The sequence below is a fragment of the Prionailurus viverrinus genome, chromosome B2 (genome assembly GCF_022837055.1).
Source record: "Prionailurus viverrinus isolate Anna chromosome B2, UM_Priviv_1.0, whole genome shotgun sequence".
Lineage (NCBI taxonomy): Eukaryota > Metazoa > Chordata > Mammalia > Carnivora > Felidae > Prionailurus > Prionailurus viverrinus.
In genome coordinates, this window is record NC_062565.1 from 118,194,345 (window position 1) to 118,210,290 (window position 15,946).

A 15,946-nucleotide genomic window follows, 5' to 3' on the forward strand; every position below is an offset into this window, starting at 1 on the left:
TAATTTGGTTATACATAAAGTGAGCGTTCCCACTTGTTACGCATAAGAACTGTGAACAGTCCTGTTGCCTTCCGCGTCCCTTCAGTGCATATCCAAACACATGTTCTGTACGTTTGACATAAACTCGATCTTAGTCTCTATTTTCTTTCTAAAAATCTCAAAAATCTGATGTAGATATTTTTCCTTATTGGCACATACTCATTATTCTAAATACCTGTGTACTATTCTGTCATACAGATGCAGCCTAGCTGACTTAGCCAATCTTCTCCTGATGAACTTTTAAGGTTTTTCCAGGTTGTTGCCATGACTATCGTTCTGGATGCACACGTCATGGATACTTGTACAAGTCTTTCCAAAGGATCCAGTCACAGAAGTGAAAAGGGGCAGGGAGGCGAGGGCAAGGGGAATGGACACTTAAACGTTCGAAAGTCACTCCCAAACTAAGCACAGAAAAGGACCCATTTGTCCTCTCAGCGACAGCTCGTTAGGGTTTATTTTCTTACACCTCACCAGTGATGGGCATAATCAATCCCTCTGTTTATTTATTGTCAATTAGTAAATGAAGTTCTGTCTTTACTTTTGAAATTGCTTTAGTCTGCATTTCTCTCTTTGCCATAGAGCTGCTCTTTTCCTTTGTTAACGGGCATTTGTACTTTTTCTTCTGTGACTTGACTATGAATGTCTTTTGTCCATTTTTTTCCTAGATTGCCATCTCTCGCAGGAAATCACCAGTGAAGCAAACCATTATAACAGATATTTGAAGCTAAAAATATCTCAGGGATGATCCCCAAATACCCTACCCTTCTAGAAAGCGGTGGTGTGCATGTATGGTGCTTTTAGAAACATGGTTTCATCTTTTGTTGTTGTTAGGTTAAGCCTCCTCTGAAATCATTTTTACTGCTCAGCACTCTTTCCGGTTTCTTTTTTTCTATTCCTGAAATCGTATGCAGTTTATCCTTCTCCTCAAGTCTCCCTCTCAGCTAATATATTTAGTCAGGATTTGTAGATGATTCAATAATCCCAGCAATCCTAGAAAGACAATTCCTGACCTTATAGTAATTATTTTTTAACAGGAGAGATGGACAGAAGTAAGGATTTTTAAGAAAATATATAGAACTGACTCATGGTTTCAGATAGTTAACACTGCATTAATAATCCAGAATTTTCTGCCCCAGGACATGTTTCTCCTCTTCCTGCACTGCATCCACCTTTCCTTCTTCCTTCTTTTCTACCCTTTCCCCTTCCCCTCCTCTTTCCTTTGACTTCCTCCATGCCCCTATCCAGCAGCAGTTCTGACACAATTAATTTTGTCACTGGAATGCTAGGTAGAAACTCTAAACAAAACCATCACTGACTGGTACTTCTTCAGCGGTGAGCAGTAGGCGTTCCCATTAAATCCAGGGGCCAGGCAAGGATGGCCACACCTCTCTGTTGTTTACTTGTTTGCCTTTGCTCTAGAGACAGTACAGACAGTAGTAGACGGTACAGTTATAAAAGAGCAATTTTAGGGGCATCTGGGTGGCTCAGTTGGTTGAGCATCTGACTCTTGATTTTGGCTCAGGTCATGATCTCAGGGTCATGGGATTGAGCCGCATATTGGGCTCCTTGATGAACATGGAACCTGCTTAAGATTCCCTCTCTCTTTCCCTCTGCCCTTCCCTTCCACATGCACATGTGCTCGCTCTCTCTCTCCCCCTCAAATAAAAAACAGATAACCAAAGAAAATAGCAATCATAGGTTTAAAATTGGGAAAGAGGAGGGGCGCCTGGGTGGCTCAGTTGGTTAAGCGTCCGACTTCAGCTCAGGTCATGATCTCACACTCCATGAGTTCGAGCCCTGCGTCAGGCTCTGTGCTGACACCTCGGAGCCTGGAGCCTGCTTCAGATTCTGTGTCTCCCTCTCACTCTGCCTGTCCCCTGCTCATGCTCTGTCTCTCTCTCTCTCTCTCTCAAAAATAAATAAAAACATTACAAAAAATAAAAATAAATAAAATTGGGAAAAAGGAGGCAAAAATATTTTATCTGGATGATGTAATTGTCCTTCTAAGGCACCTAAGAGAATGAACTAAAATATATACATATATATATTTTTAATCAGTGAACAAGTTCAGCAGGGCAGCTTAGTAAATTAATGCACAAAAATTAGTAGACTTCCTACATCCAAACGGCAACCACTTGAAGATAGAAATAATAGTGACAGAAAACATACCGATACACGACAGAAACCCAGTGACAAAATACCCAAGACACAAAAAGTAACAAGAAATGAGAAAGATGTATGTTTTTAAAAAAAAAAACTATGACATAAAAGAAAACACTTAAATCAAATGCTGCTGTGGTATAATAGGTCAGTTCTCCCTGTATTTATTTAGAGATCTAGCATGCTCTCAATAAAAGTGCCAGATGTTTAAAAATCAAATTCTGAAGTTCATAGGAACGTAAAATGTGTAAGAATAGACAAGAAACTTGAATGAGAATAAGATAATCTTATCAGGTATCCAAATATGTATTACAACATGAATAGTAATCAAATCAATTTGGATAAGGCAGATTAATAGAGTAATGAAACAGGATGGTCAGTCTTAATATTGATCCAAATGCATATGGGATTTGGTTTTTGTACAGCTATAAGAAATTAGTATGCAATGAAAGTAGCATTCAAAGCAAGGGAGGGAAGATTTATTACCTGTAAACAAGTTAGATCCCTACCTGTATTCTTACACACACACACACACACAAATCCAGATTCGGGAGGAAATTAAAATGTAAGAGAATTAGAACATAAAAGAACATAAAAGAAGAAAACATGGGAGATTTTTTGTAATGTTTATTTATTTATTGTGAGAAAGAGAGAAAACACACATGAGCACAAGTTGGGGGGGGCGGCGGACAGAGAGCTAGGGAGAGAGAGAATCTCAAGGAGGTTCCACGCTGTCAGTGCAGAGCCCAGTGTGGGACTTGAACTCACAGACCTCAAGATTACGACCCGAGCTGAGATCAAGAGTCAGCTGCCTAACCAACTGAGCCACCCAGGTGCCCCTAAAACATGGGAGAATTTTTAACATGATCTTCCACTGAAGATCTTTCTAATGATTCTATGAAGCCATCAATCAACATGCTGATAAGGCTGACAACATACAATTGAGTATTCTGTTTGATAAAAGATACAATAAAAAAAGTAAAAATATAAGCTAAATGTGTTATGTGTTAGTGATATGCCAGGCATATCACTACCAGAGAGCTGATTTCTTCAATATATAAAGAGTTCATATAAATCAATTCTAGGAAACCAAATGAGAAAACATTCTTCCTACGTCTCCAACAGTCTGCTGACCTCTGGGAAGGGGAAACTAGGGAAGCCAGAGACTTCCTCTTCATTTTGTACTGCTGGGTTTTTACCTTAAGTACAAGGAACTACCAAATGGAGAGGTGGGGGAAGAGGACAGACTAACAAATGCTTTCTTTAAATTGGAAGTCTAATACATTCTTTTTGTGACTGGTGAGGAGTTTGGTCTTGCCCTGCCTCATGAGGCTGCCTTTCACACCTGTTCCTACCTTGCCTAAAGGGCAGTCCTCCTCAGGTTTCACTTACGGGCAAAAAGAAATTCTCTAGTGGAAATGATGTGGTTTGAATTATTTCCTAATATTTTTCTAGGGTTTTAAAAATACTTTGTGGCAGCCTTGAGCTACCATGTGATGACACAGCTCTGTTTCGCTCTGGTGAGAAATGGTTGCTAATATGCAGTAGAGAAGAAAGTAAGAAGTTTGGCATCCTTAACAGTTTTGGCCCAGCTGTGTTACATACAAAACTGGTGGACTTACATGAGCTATTGTTAGAAAGCCAAACAAGTAGAATTGAAACTTACTACCATGCTCCAGCTTTCCTTCCTATAGGAATGTCAACAGTGTGTTTGGGACTTTCCAGGCATTTAAAATCGCTGGAAAGGTTATTAATACTTGCTGGAGTCTCACTTTCCAATGTCTCCAAACACGTGGCCACCGTACCTCTAAGTGAAGTTACCGTGTATGTTCTTCTGCAGAAGAGAAATCTGTATACACAGTCCAACTTAAATGTTGGTTTCAAATGTTTTTCGCTCTTGATCCACAAATATCTCAACTAATTTCCTGCATTTTAGTAAATCTGTGACTCATTTAACAATAGCTCCTGGACATCAGTTTCAAGTCGACTTCCCGCTTGGAACTGCAGTGAACAGGGAGTGTGACAGTCATTGGAAGAGCTTGTCCAGGTTTAAAGAATTAGGGTACAAGGCAGGAAGCATATTTCTACTTTGGGGGAAATGGGCTTCTAGTTTCTTCTCTTCCTGTGGAAAATATCTCCCATTGGGTCTCAGCAGGGTTTTTTCTAAAAGCTCATTATGGATCTGTTATTTGGCCTCCTGAAGACTTTTGTGTTCTGTGAGCTTCATGGCTTTTAGTCCTCGCAGAGCAGTTGTTCCATGTCATTATTACATGGTTCATAAGAGATCTGGACCCATAGTTTACAGTTTATCAGGCTGGCGGGTTCTGAAGGCATCAGTAACAAAGAACACGTATAGATTTCCAAGCGCATTCTCTGTCCTTAGCATTTTCTGCCTGTGTAGGATGTACTTGACCATAAAATGGTATTTTGTATTGAATGACTTGGGTATCATTCTGCTAATTATAAAAAAATTCTGTATTTCCCTTTAGTTCTAGCATTCATGATGATGTAGAACCATACTGAATGTTAAGAAACCCTTCTCTCCAAGGCAGACCAGCAAAGGTCTTCATAGTGTACAAAATCATAGCTTATACCTCTTGCCACAAAATTAATATTTTGCAATTTTCACTTTATATCCCCCTAATGGCAAATTCTCTAGTCCCTTTGTCCCCAAGCCCCAAATTGCTCTTCATTTTCAGGCCGTTTTATGCCCAAGGGTCCCAATGGAAACAGAATGGTGGTTGCAGAATTGATCCGATACTCATGCATTTGGTTCAACAGCATCATAGATAAGTAAAACCATCAGATGAACTGGTTTGGGCTTTCCTACTTTATTTTTTATTATTGCTGGGGTTTTTTGTGTGTGTGTGTGTGTGTGGTTTTTTTTTTTGGTCACAAGACAGGTCTCCAAATCTGAAGAAATAGAATGAAAAAGAAAGGCATGCTTTATATTCTTCTATAACCCCCACCTGCCTCTCTCTCCTAGAAATGCAACTCTTCTTTACAATGCCAAATTATTAATGCTTCTGCCACTAAAATACAGTCTGCATTCAGATAGGTTTAGACTCCACGTCCCAGTACAAACTTGCGGCCATAATTTTCTCTCCGTGTACGGTAAGCCATCATTAATTATTTAACTTAATGTATTAAAGTATATTTTGGTTTGCCTAGTGGAGCGATGAAAGAGGTAATAGTACTGAGAATAAAGAGTTAATAACAACAGCTGTTGTTTATTCAGAATTTACTATAATCAACGCTACAGGAAATATTTTATAGATATTGCTTCATTTTATTCTTAAAATGACCTTATAGTAGACACAGCTAATGTCACTAACATGGACCTTCGTTCCCAGACACTGAGCTGTGCACCACACTCATTATTGTCTTTGTTCTGCAACAACCAGTATTATCCTCATTTTACAGGTGAGGAAACTGAGGCTCCAGGACGTTGAGTCAGTTGCTCACTTGTAGGCATTAAGTGGTGTGGAGGAATTCAAGCCCTTCCCATCAGGTCTTCTGCCTCCAGTGCACCATATGCTATGTATTAAAGAAGGTTTTTGCCATCTTACAGATAGTGGAACTGAGATAAGAAGAATTTAAAACAACTCGGGGCACTTGGGTGGCTTAGCTGGTTAAGCGTCCAACTTCATCTCAAGTCTTGATCTCATGGTCCGTGAGTTCGAGCCCCATGTCAGGTGGGCTCTGTGCTGGGAGCTTGGAGCCTGGAGCCTGCTTCGGATTCTGTGTCTCCTTCTCTCTCTCTTTGTCCTCTCCTGCTCGCACTCTGTCTCTCTCTCTCTCTCTCTCTCTCTCTCAAAAATAAATAAACATAAAAGAAAAAAATTTTTTAAAAAGAAGAATTTAAAACAACTTGTCTAAGGTTGCATGGCTATCAGGTTTCTGTGATTCCAGTGTCCATGTGCAAAACCATTGTGCTACACATTAAAAAATGATTTCTACTCTATTCTTATTTTTTAAACTTTAATATAATTGAACTATTAGTCACCCACAGGCATTGTCTCTTCCAACTCTGGTAAAGATATAGATTAAAAATCCTACTCTGAAAGTTTAAAATGTCTCTATTGGGAAGAAAGTCCTAAAACCGTTCTAGCTGAACAGAAAATATTTCCATCTGTCACATTTGTGGATGCCACGTGGGGTTTTTATATAATGTTTTTGTTTGGTCCTGAAGGCACAGGTTAATTTTTGCTTTCTTTTGGCAGATAGCCTCAGATTCTGGTGAATTTTTAAACCTTGAGCTAAGAATAAAAATTCAAATATATAAGTAAGACAGTAGCAAATATATATGGGATGATAAGCACACTTCGGCTGATAGGATGAAGAAAAACCATAGTGCACAGACTTTGTGAGGAACAAAAATGAATTAGAATCCGTGTGCATGGCAAACCTACCGATACACTAAGCCTCCATTCTGTTGCTTCTTGGGACCCTCCCCTGATTCCTCCAGCGAGTGGGAAAGAGCATTCCTCAGTATAACACCATCGTAACAATTAGTTCATTTCATTTTAGTTTTTTAAGCTTATTTATTTATTTTGAGAGAGAGAGGGAGGGAGAGAGAGAGAATAAAAGGGGAGGGGCAAAGAGAGGGAGACAGAGAATCCCAAGCAGGCTCCACACGGTCAGTGCCGAGCCCAGTGCAGGGCTCAAACTCAAGAACCGTGAGATTATGACTTGAGCCAAAATCAAGAGTTGAACACTTAACCGACTGAGCCACCCAGGTGCCCCAGTTCAGTTCCTTTAAAATTATTATTATTATTTTTTAATGTTTATTTATTTTTGAGACAGAGAGAGACAGAGCATGAACGGGGGGGGGGGGGGTCAGAGAGAGAGGGAGACACAGAATCTGAAACAGGCTCCAGGTGCTGAGCTGTCAGCACAGAGCCCGATGCGGGGCTCAAACTCACAGACCGCGAGATTATGACCTGAGCTGAAGTCAGACACTTAACCGACTGAGCCACCCAGGCGCCCCTAAAATTATTTTTTTAATGTTTTATTTATTATTGAGAGACAGAGTGTGAGTGGGGGAGCGGCAGAGAGAGAGACATTAAGAATCCAAAGCAGGCCCCAGGGTCTGAGCTGTCAGCACACATCCTGACACAAGGCTTGAACTCACAAGCCCTGAGATCATGACCTGAGCCAAAGTTGGACGCTCAACCGACTGAGCCACCCAGGCGCCCCACATTTCCTTTTAAATACATATTTGACGGCTCTCCGATTTGACTCCATACTCATTGAAATCAGGGACCAAATGTTACTGACTTGGTGTTCCTGGTCTCTGGCACATTTCAGTAATATGCAGACATTAATCAAGTGAGTTAATAGTCAATAGAGAAACTTGCTGAGCGTTTATCACATTCCCGACACTCTGTGAGGCACTGGGATAGCATGACATCAAAAGAAAGCGGAATATTTAACCAAGAATGGACATTGGACTGGGAGTCGGAGACCTTGAATTCCAATCCTATTCTTTTTTGCTAATTCATTGTTAGACTTTAGACAGCGTTCCTGAAAGGATGTCTGATTCAAAGGCCTCTAAGGGGCACCTGGCTGGCTTAGTCAGTAAAGCATTCGACTCTTGAGTCTCAGGGTTGTGAGTTCAAGCCTGGGTGTGGAGACTACTTAAACTAAATTAAAAATTAAAAAAAAAAAAAAGCCAAAACATCTAAAGTCTTTCCAACTCTGCAAGAATACTTACTTATCATTGTCTCAGATGTATGTGTGTGTGTGCGTCGGGAGCCATATCTTGGGTGTGGGAGGCTCACAGTGCGGTCGGAATAGTCGGTCCGTGTGGTCAGAAGAGGACATAAGAGTACAGGAAAATGCTTCCGTGAGGGTGTGAATCCTAAATGTGGATGAATGCCGTGGAGAGCGAATTCTACAATGTTCATAAGCTTGCGAAAGGACACAGGACCACAACAACAAGGCTTTTAAAGTGATTATCAGAGCAAGAATAGGAGAGCTTAAGCCTGATGATGAGACATGATGGTGTGGTGTTGATAGATGATGTGCAAAGTGGGAATCTGCTCAGTGAAGGAGAAAGAGCTTTTGGTTGAGGGGGTAGAATAAACATGGTCCAAAGGAAAGGTGAGCCCCAGGCAGGCAAGTAGACGAGAACAGAGTGCATGAGTGAGTGCCAGAGTCTACACCTGCAGTGAGAAAGGTAGCCACTGAGATTGAATTCCTACTGTTTGATTTCTGAGACCCACAATGACTGGGTAAGACGGTGAAGGCCCGGAGACAGCCTAGCAGGAACCTGGTTTGCACAGTGAGGAAGAAGGTGCAGTTGTGTAAGTTACAGGCTCATAATAGCTATTGCTAGCAACATTGTGGCTGATTTTCTGGACGCTGGGAATGGAAAACAGGCTGATTAATATGGAGCTAAAAGTTAACTTCAACTATTTCTTTTAATGTTTGGTTGTCCACAGATGATTATATCTGTCTTTCAGTTTGACTTCTGACAAAATCATGATGTCTTTTTGGAGAATACGGAAAGTGAGTGTGGCTGACCCTCTAGTTCGGTTTATTTGTAACTAGTCAAAAGGCCTTCTCAAAAAGATAGTTGCTGATTATTATATTCTTCAGGCCTGAACATATAGCAGGTATCAGTGTTTACTAATTACTGAGTATCTACACAGACTGACAGTGCCCCTCCTGGGAGGAGGACACTATTGGAATACCACAGGGCTTTCTTCAAGTTCCAAAAGTTAGGTAAAGCTGTGAATCCAGAGAGACTGGGAGGCACAAACTCTGTGCCCAAGTGATCAGAATGAAATACAGTGTCGTAGTGAAATTTTTCACTTGGATCTTTGAGGAAGTAAGTCCCCGCCCTGGCCTGGGATGGTAGAGAACACACTCACAGTGGTCAAAGTGTGGGGTGGAGGGATGTGTGTGGCTTTTCAAAATAGAAAATAGATTTCAGCTGCTTTCGCCCACACTGAACACTGTAGACCAAGTTGACATCGCAGTTTGGGGGTATGGAGGCCTGTGCGTTTTTTCCCTCTAGGTTTACAGATCCAAAGGCTTCTTTTTGCAAAATTGCCATTAGCATCGTTATGCTGTTACCAGTATCCATCCCTCAGTACTGCTTCTGCCTGGAGACTAATTTTCCTAAGATTGTAACAACAGTGTTTGTGTCTTACTCCAGTCCTGTTGCCTATGAATGTAATATTGAAGCACTTGGGAATGACGTTTGCTACCTTCCAAGACCTGGCCTTCCCCTTCCTCACGAGCCTTACCTGGTTTCCTCCTTCAGTGGTGAGCTGTGTGCTTGGGACAAGCCTGGGCTCTGTTCTCCAGCCTTGTTTTCTCTTGATCTTGCTTGAAATGCTGTTCGTGTGACTTTTCACTGTAAAGAAAGTTAGCACGCTGTCACCTGCAAGAAGCTGCAGTAATGGTCCTCCGTGATAGAAATGTTCATTCTAGGGGTGTTAATTCTGTTTTATGGGGATAGACTAGCTCCTTCACTGGGATTTAAGCTCTTTGAAGCAGTGGCTATGTATAAGCACCTCTGCTTTCCTGTCGGGTCACTTTGGGGCTCAGTTATCACAGAAGCTCGCTAACGGAGTGCATTGGCACCCAACCTGAACTTCGGATCCTTGAGAGTCATGGCGCCCTTGTCTGTGCCTGGCCAGGGCAGCCTGGCTGAAGAAGCTGTGGGATCCTTTCCTTTCCCCCCACCCTGTTCTTTATTTCTAAACTCCTCCGGGACCCTTTTCTCCTTCCATTTGCTGTAAGTTTTCACATGTAAACTGCGCTTGCTTTTTCTTCCTGTCTAGTCTGACCTGCTTGCTCTCTCACAAAGCCCACTCACTGTCACTCTTTTCTCCCTTCCTGTCCTCATCGATCTTTCTCAAATATGATTTTCTCTTCCAGCCTCCTCTCCTCTGTCAGCCTCAGGAACGGAGAGTGGCACTGCTCGCAGGCGTGTTTTAACAAATGGAGGTGGACGCTGACTCTGTATGGAACGGTCATTCGCGGTGGTGGCTTTCAAACCAGATGAAAGCCTTTGCCCTTGTTTTCATTCTCTTCAGAAGGATTTCCAACTAAATCCTTATCCTACCACCTGGAAATAACTGAGTTAGATGGCTGCTATCTAATCAAAGTATTTTATTCAAACATTTGAAGCTGTTTGGGGATTAACACAGGTCGACACTAAGCTCCATGGTAGCCAGGGTTTGGGAGAAGTTCTGAACTGCAGTATGTATACTGTGATGAATTTCATAGACTTGCGCGATGGGTTACAGTATAGTCCGTTCTTTCAACATTGAACTATTTTAATCCTGGTTATAATTCCATTGAAGGCTGGCTTCCCTCACCAGCCTGTTCAGCTAGCTAAAAGTGTAGCTATCATCCACAACCCTGGTTATTTAAACACAATTCAGACATCATAAATAGCAATTCCAAAGGGGAGCTTGGTTTCACAAGAGGAGATTTGATGCGGTGAAGAAACTCTCTCAGAAATTTGCCAGAGACCTTGTGAGTCCTAAAATATCCTCTGTTTCCTACCAGCCAGATCTGGCAGCTTGGGAACTCTTCTTACAAATAATGACAAATATTTCACCAACTCACAACATGTTGCTTTTTGTTTCAGTATTAATTTTGTTTGTTCATATTTTTAACTAGGAAAGTTAGTAGTGTGATGGCCAGCCAGCAAATCTCAGGAAAAGAATTACTCTCTTATTGAACATTTAAGCAAATGTTTCTTGAACACTGTCTATATGCAAGTCATATTGAATGTTTTTGGTAATAGAATATGAATCAAACAGGATGTTTGACCACAACAAGTGAAAGAAGAGGGGCATTATAATACAGCAGTTGCTATAGAATACTTGCTAAAATGCTCTGAGAAATGGCTCGTGTGGGATTTGCTGAGTCAGTCAGAGAGGGCTTCCTAAAGGAAGTGGGATGTGAACTTTGATGACTAGGCAGATTTAATACGTGAAATGTGGCATGGAGAGTAAGGGGGACTCTAGATGAATGAGACATTATTCACAAAGTCCCAGAAATAGTATACTATCAATTACGGAGAATATTGTTGGGTTTTAGCTTTATGTAAATGAAAGGGGGCAGTTAGAGATAAAGTTAAATCCCATAGGTCTGAAATCCCAGATTTAACTGGTAGGTGATGGGGAATGTTGTATCCATTATTCCACTCTTTAAACAACTTCAGAGCTGTGTTTGAGAATAATTAATCGGATAATTAACCTGTCCTCAGCATATAAGTTTGACTGTGGAGGAAGAGAAATTGGGAGTTTGGAAGGCCAGTGGGGAAGTTATGATAATGGTCTACTAAGAGTAACTTAGAGCTGACATGGGCTGGGAAGGGTAGGATTAAGTTGGAGGATAGAATTGAGAGACAGCAGGTTGCGAATATTTCTAGGATTTAGAACCCGATTGGAAGATGAGAGGAAGAAGAAAGGGAGGAGTTAAAGATGCATATGAAGAGTAAAACCTGAGAAGTGACCCCATTAAGGAAGTCAGACAAGTCAAGCAACACTGGTGGAAGGGGAGTTAAGCTTTGCTAGCGATGCATGAATGTACATGAGTTCCCCAGTGGAGAGTCAGAGATGTGAAATGGGAACTCAGGCTACAGTCTGAAGTACAGGCTTGGGATTCATTAGCACAGAGGTAATGGTGGCAGATGTACGAGTGGATATGAATGCCATGGGAGGGTATAAAGAGAAGACGGCCAGAGATATGCTTCTCAGGGGAAGGTGGTCTACTTGTAGGTGAGGGAAGATGGCCAAATTGAAATAGTGAGCGAGGTCAGGGAAGAGCCAGACTTAGGATCATAAAAGACTGGATAAGAGAGAGTTGCAAGGAAGGAGGGGTCAGCAGTGTCCATGGAAACAGAGAAATAAGGAAGTTGAGAATGGAGAGGGAGAAATTAAATGCGGTAGTTAAGAGTTCATTGGTGACTTTCACAAGAGGAGATTTTAAACCGTGAGTTGCTGGAATGTATTTTCTTTGTGAGTCTAGGGTTTGATGGTTTGGGGCCTGTTAAGTGTTCTGAATTTTTCCATTTGTTTAAAATAACACGGATAATGAAAGATGGTGTGTGTGTGTTTGTGTGTGTGTGTGTATGAGAGAGAGAGAGAGAGTACTTTGTGACCAGGGGACTGTTTTATATAATAAGTGATAAAATTATCAAAGTAAAATATACTTTGAGCTCACATTTCATTAATAATAGAAACACTAATTCAGCCATAAAAGGAAATCTCCAGAATTTCACATTATCCAGTAAACAAAACTTCTCCCCAAACTATGTCAATTCAAAAGATGGCCCCTTTTCATCATGAAACAACGGCACAAATATCTAAACAATTGTTGAACTGACGAGCATGCCCCAGAACTATTGGATTATCATCTTTTTTCCTTCTTTTCAGAACAACAGACTGAGCTATGATAGCAACTGGTGGAGTGATAACTGGCCTGGCTGCCTTGAAAAGGCAAGACTCTGCCAGATCACAGCATCACATCAACCTCAGCCCATCACCTACTGCCCAAGAGAAGAAACCAGTCAGGCGTCGGCCACAGGCCGATGTCGTAGTCGTTCGAGGCAAAATCCGGCTGTATTCCCCATCTGGTTTTTTTCTCATTCTGGGAGTGCTTATCTCCATTGTAGGAATCGCAATGGCGGTCCTCGGCTATTGGCCCCAGAAAGAACATTTTATTGATGCTGAGACGACACTGTCGACTAATGAAACTCAGGTCATTCGGAACCAAGGCGGTGTGGTGGTTCGCTTCTTTGAGCAACATTTGCATTCTGACAAAATGAAAATGCTCGGCCCTTTCACAATGGGGATTGGCATCTTCATTTTCATTTGTGCAAATGCCATTCTTCATGAGAACCGTGACAAAGAAACCAAAATCATACACATGAGGGATATCTATTCCACAGTGATCGACATCCACACGCTAAGAATCAAGGAGCAAAAGCATATGAATGGCATCTACACCGGTTTGATGGGAGAAACAGAAGTAAAACAGAATGGGAGTTCCTGTGCCTCGAGGCTGGCAGCAAATACCATTGCCCCTTTCTCAGGTTTTAGGAGCAGTTTTCGCATGGACAGCTCTGTCGAGGAGGATGAGCTGGCGCTAAACGAAAATAAGAGTTTGGGGCATCTTATGCCACCTTTGCTTGCTGACAGCTCTCTGTCTGTCTTTGGCCTCTATCCACCTCCTTCCAAAACCACTGATGATAAGACCAGCGGCCCTAAGAAATGTGAAACCAAATCAATTGTGTCCTCGTCCATCAGCGCTTTTACATTGCCTGTGATCAAACTGAATAACTGTGTTATTGATGAGCCCAGTATAGATAACATCACCGAGGATGCTGAGAACCTCAAAAGTAGGTCAAGGAATTTGTCGATGGATTCCCTTGTGGTCCCTTTGCCCAACGCCAATGAGTCCTTCCAGCCAGTCAGCATGGTGCTCCCCAGGAATCATTCCATCGGGGAGTCTCTGTCGAGCCAGTACAAGTCCTCTGTTGCCCTTGGGCCTGGGGCTGGACAGCTCTTATCTCCTGGGGCTGCTAGAAGACAATTTGGGTCCAACACGTCTTTACATTTGCTCTCGTCACATTCAAAATCCTTAGACTTAGACCGGGGTCCCTCCACCCTAACTGTCCAGGCAGAACAACGAAAACACCCAAGTTGGCCTCGGTTGGATCGGAGCAACAGCAAAGGATATATGAAACTAGAGAATAAAGAGGACCCGATGGAGAGGCTGCTTGTACCCCAAGCTGCAATCAAAAAAGACTTTACCAATAAGGAGAAGCTTCTTATGATTTCAAGGTCTCACAATAATTTGAGTTTTGAACACGATGAGTTTTTGAGTAACAACCTAAAGCGGGGAACTTCTGAAACGAGATTTTAATGTTCAGAAATATATCATTTTACAAGGCTACATATTTTAAAACAATTTTCACCAGTGTTTCCTTGTTAAAGTATTGGTTAAAAGCCCTTTTAACCAAATGATGTGTAGTGTTAGACCTGGCTGTTTATACTGGAGATGGTTATATGTTTGGGTTACATATGATTGCAGCACTTTATATTATCACAAATGATTTTACATTTTCCATTCCTTTGAAAAGATTATCTCTTTTATTAATATGAATACAGAACACTTCCATCTGAATTAAAGCTCGCATTCCTTACTTTCAAGTTCTTTCATTGATGGTCATATACATAGAATGAAGTGTCCAGTTTGGAAGAGGTAAGGTACCAAAGTGTGGACTAGAAGTACCAAATTTAAGGCCAAGATTCAATATATACTTCTAAATGAGCATGAGTGAAAATGTTAGATGTGATTTTCTAAATAATTGCTTTTTTACAAAATTGGTTAAATTATCTAATAGGAAAAAGATCTGGTTTCTGGGCGAGCTAAATAATGTGAATTCGTGAAATTGGTTTAGTTCTACTTGAGCTAATTGATAGGAATTAAGTTGGTTGTGATCAGTACCCTGAGCTCTAGGTAGGTAGTATTTTTTTTCAGCATTAGTTCTATTTTAGTGATGTTTTATCAAGAAACCATGTATTCAAGCACCATGGCTGAGAATGCCAGGGATTTGTAGGGGTAAATATCAAAATGCTAATAGCTATAACTTTAGATATTCAGAATCAAAATTTCTTTGCAACTAACTTGAAAAAGGAATGAACCAATTAGTTTGTAGACATGCTATCTTGAAATAATTCTATACATGAAGAAAATGTTGACTAATAAACAAAAATACACTATGGGTTAGTTAATGCTAACTAGTCTCAGTACCTTTCCTAGCCATCTCTTTTATTATCCAACATCCACTCATCCCCAAATCCTCACTTCCCCTCAATATTTTTTAGATCCTGTTATCTGGAAAATAATCAGCTAACCCTGACATTTCTTTTTTATCTTTGCCTCTCACTCGCTTGGTGATTCAAGAAAATTTAGTCCTTGAAGAATTGCTTTGAAATTTACCTTGTGCAGGAAAGCCTTATGATGACCCCAAAGATTTTCTTATGATGTAAGGCCTTTTGGGGATTTTGGTTCTCAGTTATTGAAGATAATAAATACTAAAATGGATGTTTCCATTAGAAAATGTTTATGTTTTTCCATTAAGGTAACATGTGACTTTAAGAATTGTTTAATGGAATACTCAGGAAATTTTACAGGTTTTTCCCAATGCCTAAATGTTTCTGAGCATCAGTATTGCAGCTGTTGTGGAAGCGGAGAAAGAGTATACATTTCTGTTCGTAGCTCCCCGCGATTCCAGCTTGTGTTGGCGTCACGGGCTTCCCTGATTTGAGTCCATGTTACTTGTTAGAACACCAAGCCTGTGTATTGTAATAGAGTGGGCTCAATATTTTACTATCAAGCATTTAATAAATTTCTGTTCTTAATAGAAATTTGTGTTCTTCCTACATTTGCTATTGCTTTTTAAGTAAAATGTACAATTCTGTTTAAAATACTGTGTTTTGAACTTTCAAAATATCTTCCACTGAAGGCACCTGATACTTTAGTATATGTATCGGGTTCTGTGGCTTTCTTATTTTGCTTCCATTAGATTAAAGCGCTAGTCTATCCATCTATTGAATTAGGCCATTTTCATATTTATTCTCTTCATGTGATGATTGATGTTTTGAGTCAACTTGACTATACTGAGGGATGCCCAGATTTCTAGGTGTGTTTGTGAGGGTATTTTCAGAAATTCTCATTTTAATCGGTTAACTGAGGAAAGACCACCAGT

The 15,946-nt window shown here is 40.8% G+C and overlaps 1 protein-coding gene across 2 annotated transcripts in view; it reads left to right on the forward strand.

Moving 5' to 3' along the window:
• TMEM200A (transmembrane protein 200A) overlaps positions 1-15,571 on the forward strand; it is a 73,626-nt gene extending 58,055 nt beyond the window's left edge. For both annotated transcript variants that reach the window (XM_047857806.1, XM_047857807.1), the window contains one exon: positions 12,606-15,571. In XM_047857806.1, coding sequence (XP_047713762.1) covers positions 12,622-14,097 — 1,476 coding nt within the window. In that variant the 5' untranslated portion in view covers positions 12,606-12,621 and the 3' untranslated portion in view covers positions 14,098-15,571. The remainder of the gene's footprint in view (positions 1-12,605) is intronic.
• The last annotated feature ends 375 nt before the right edge of the window (positions 15,572-15,946 follow it).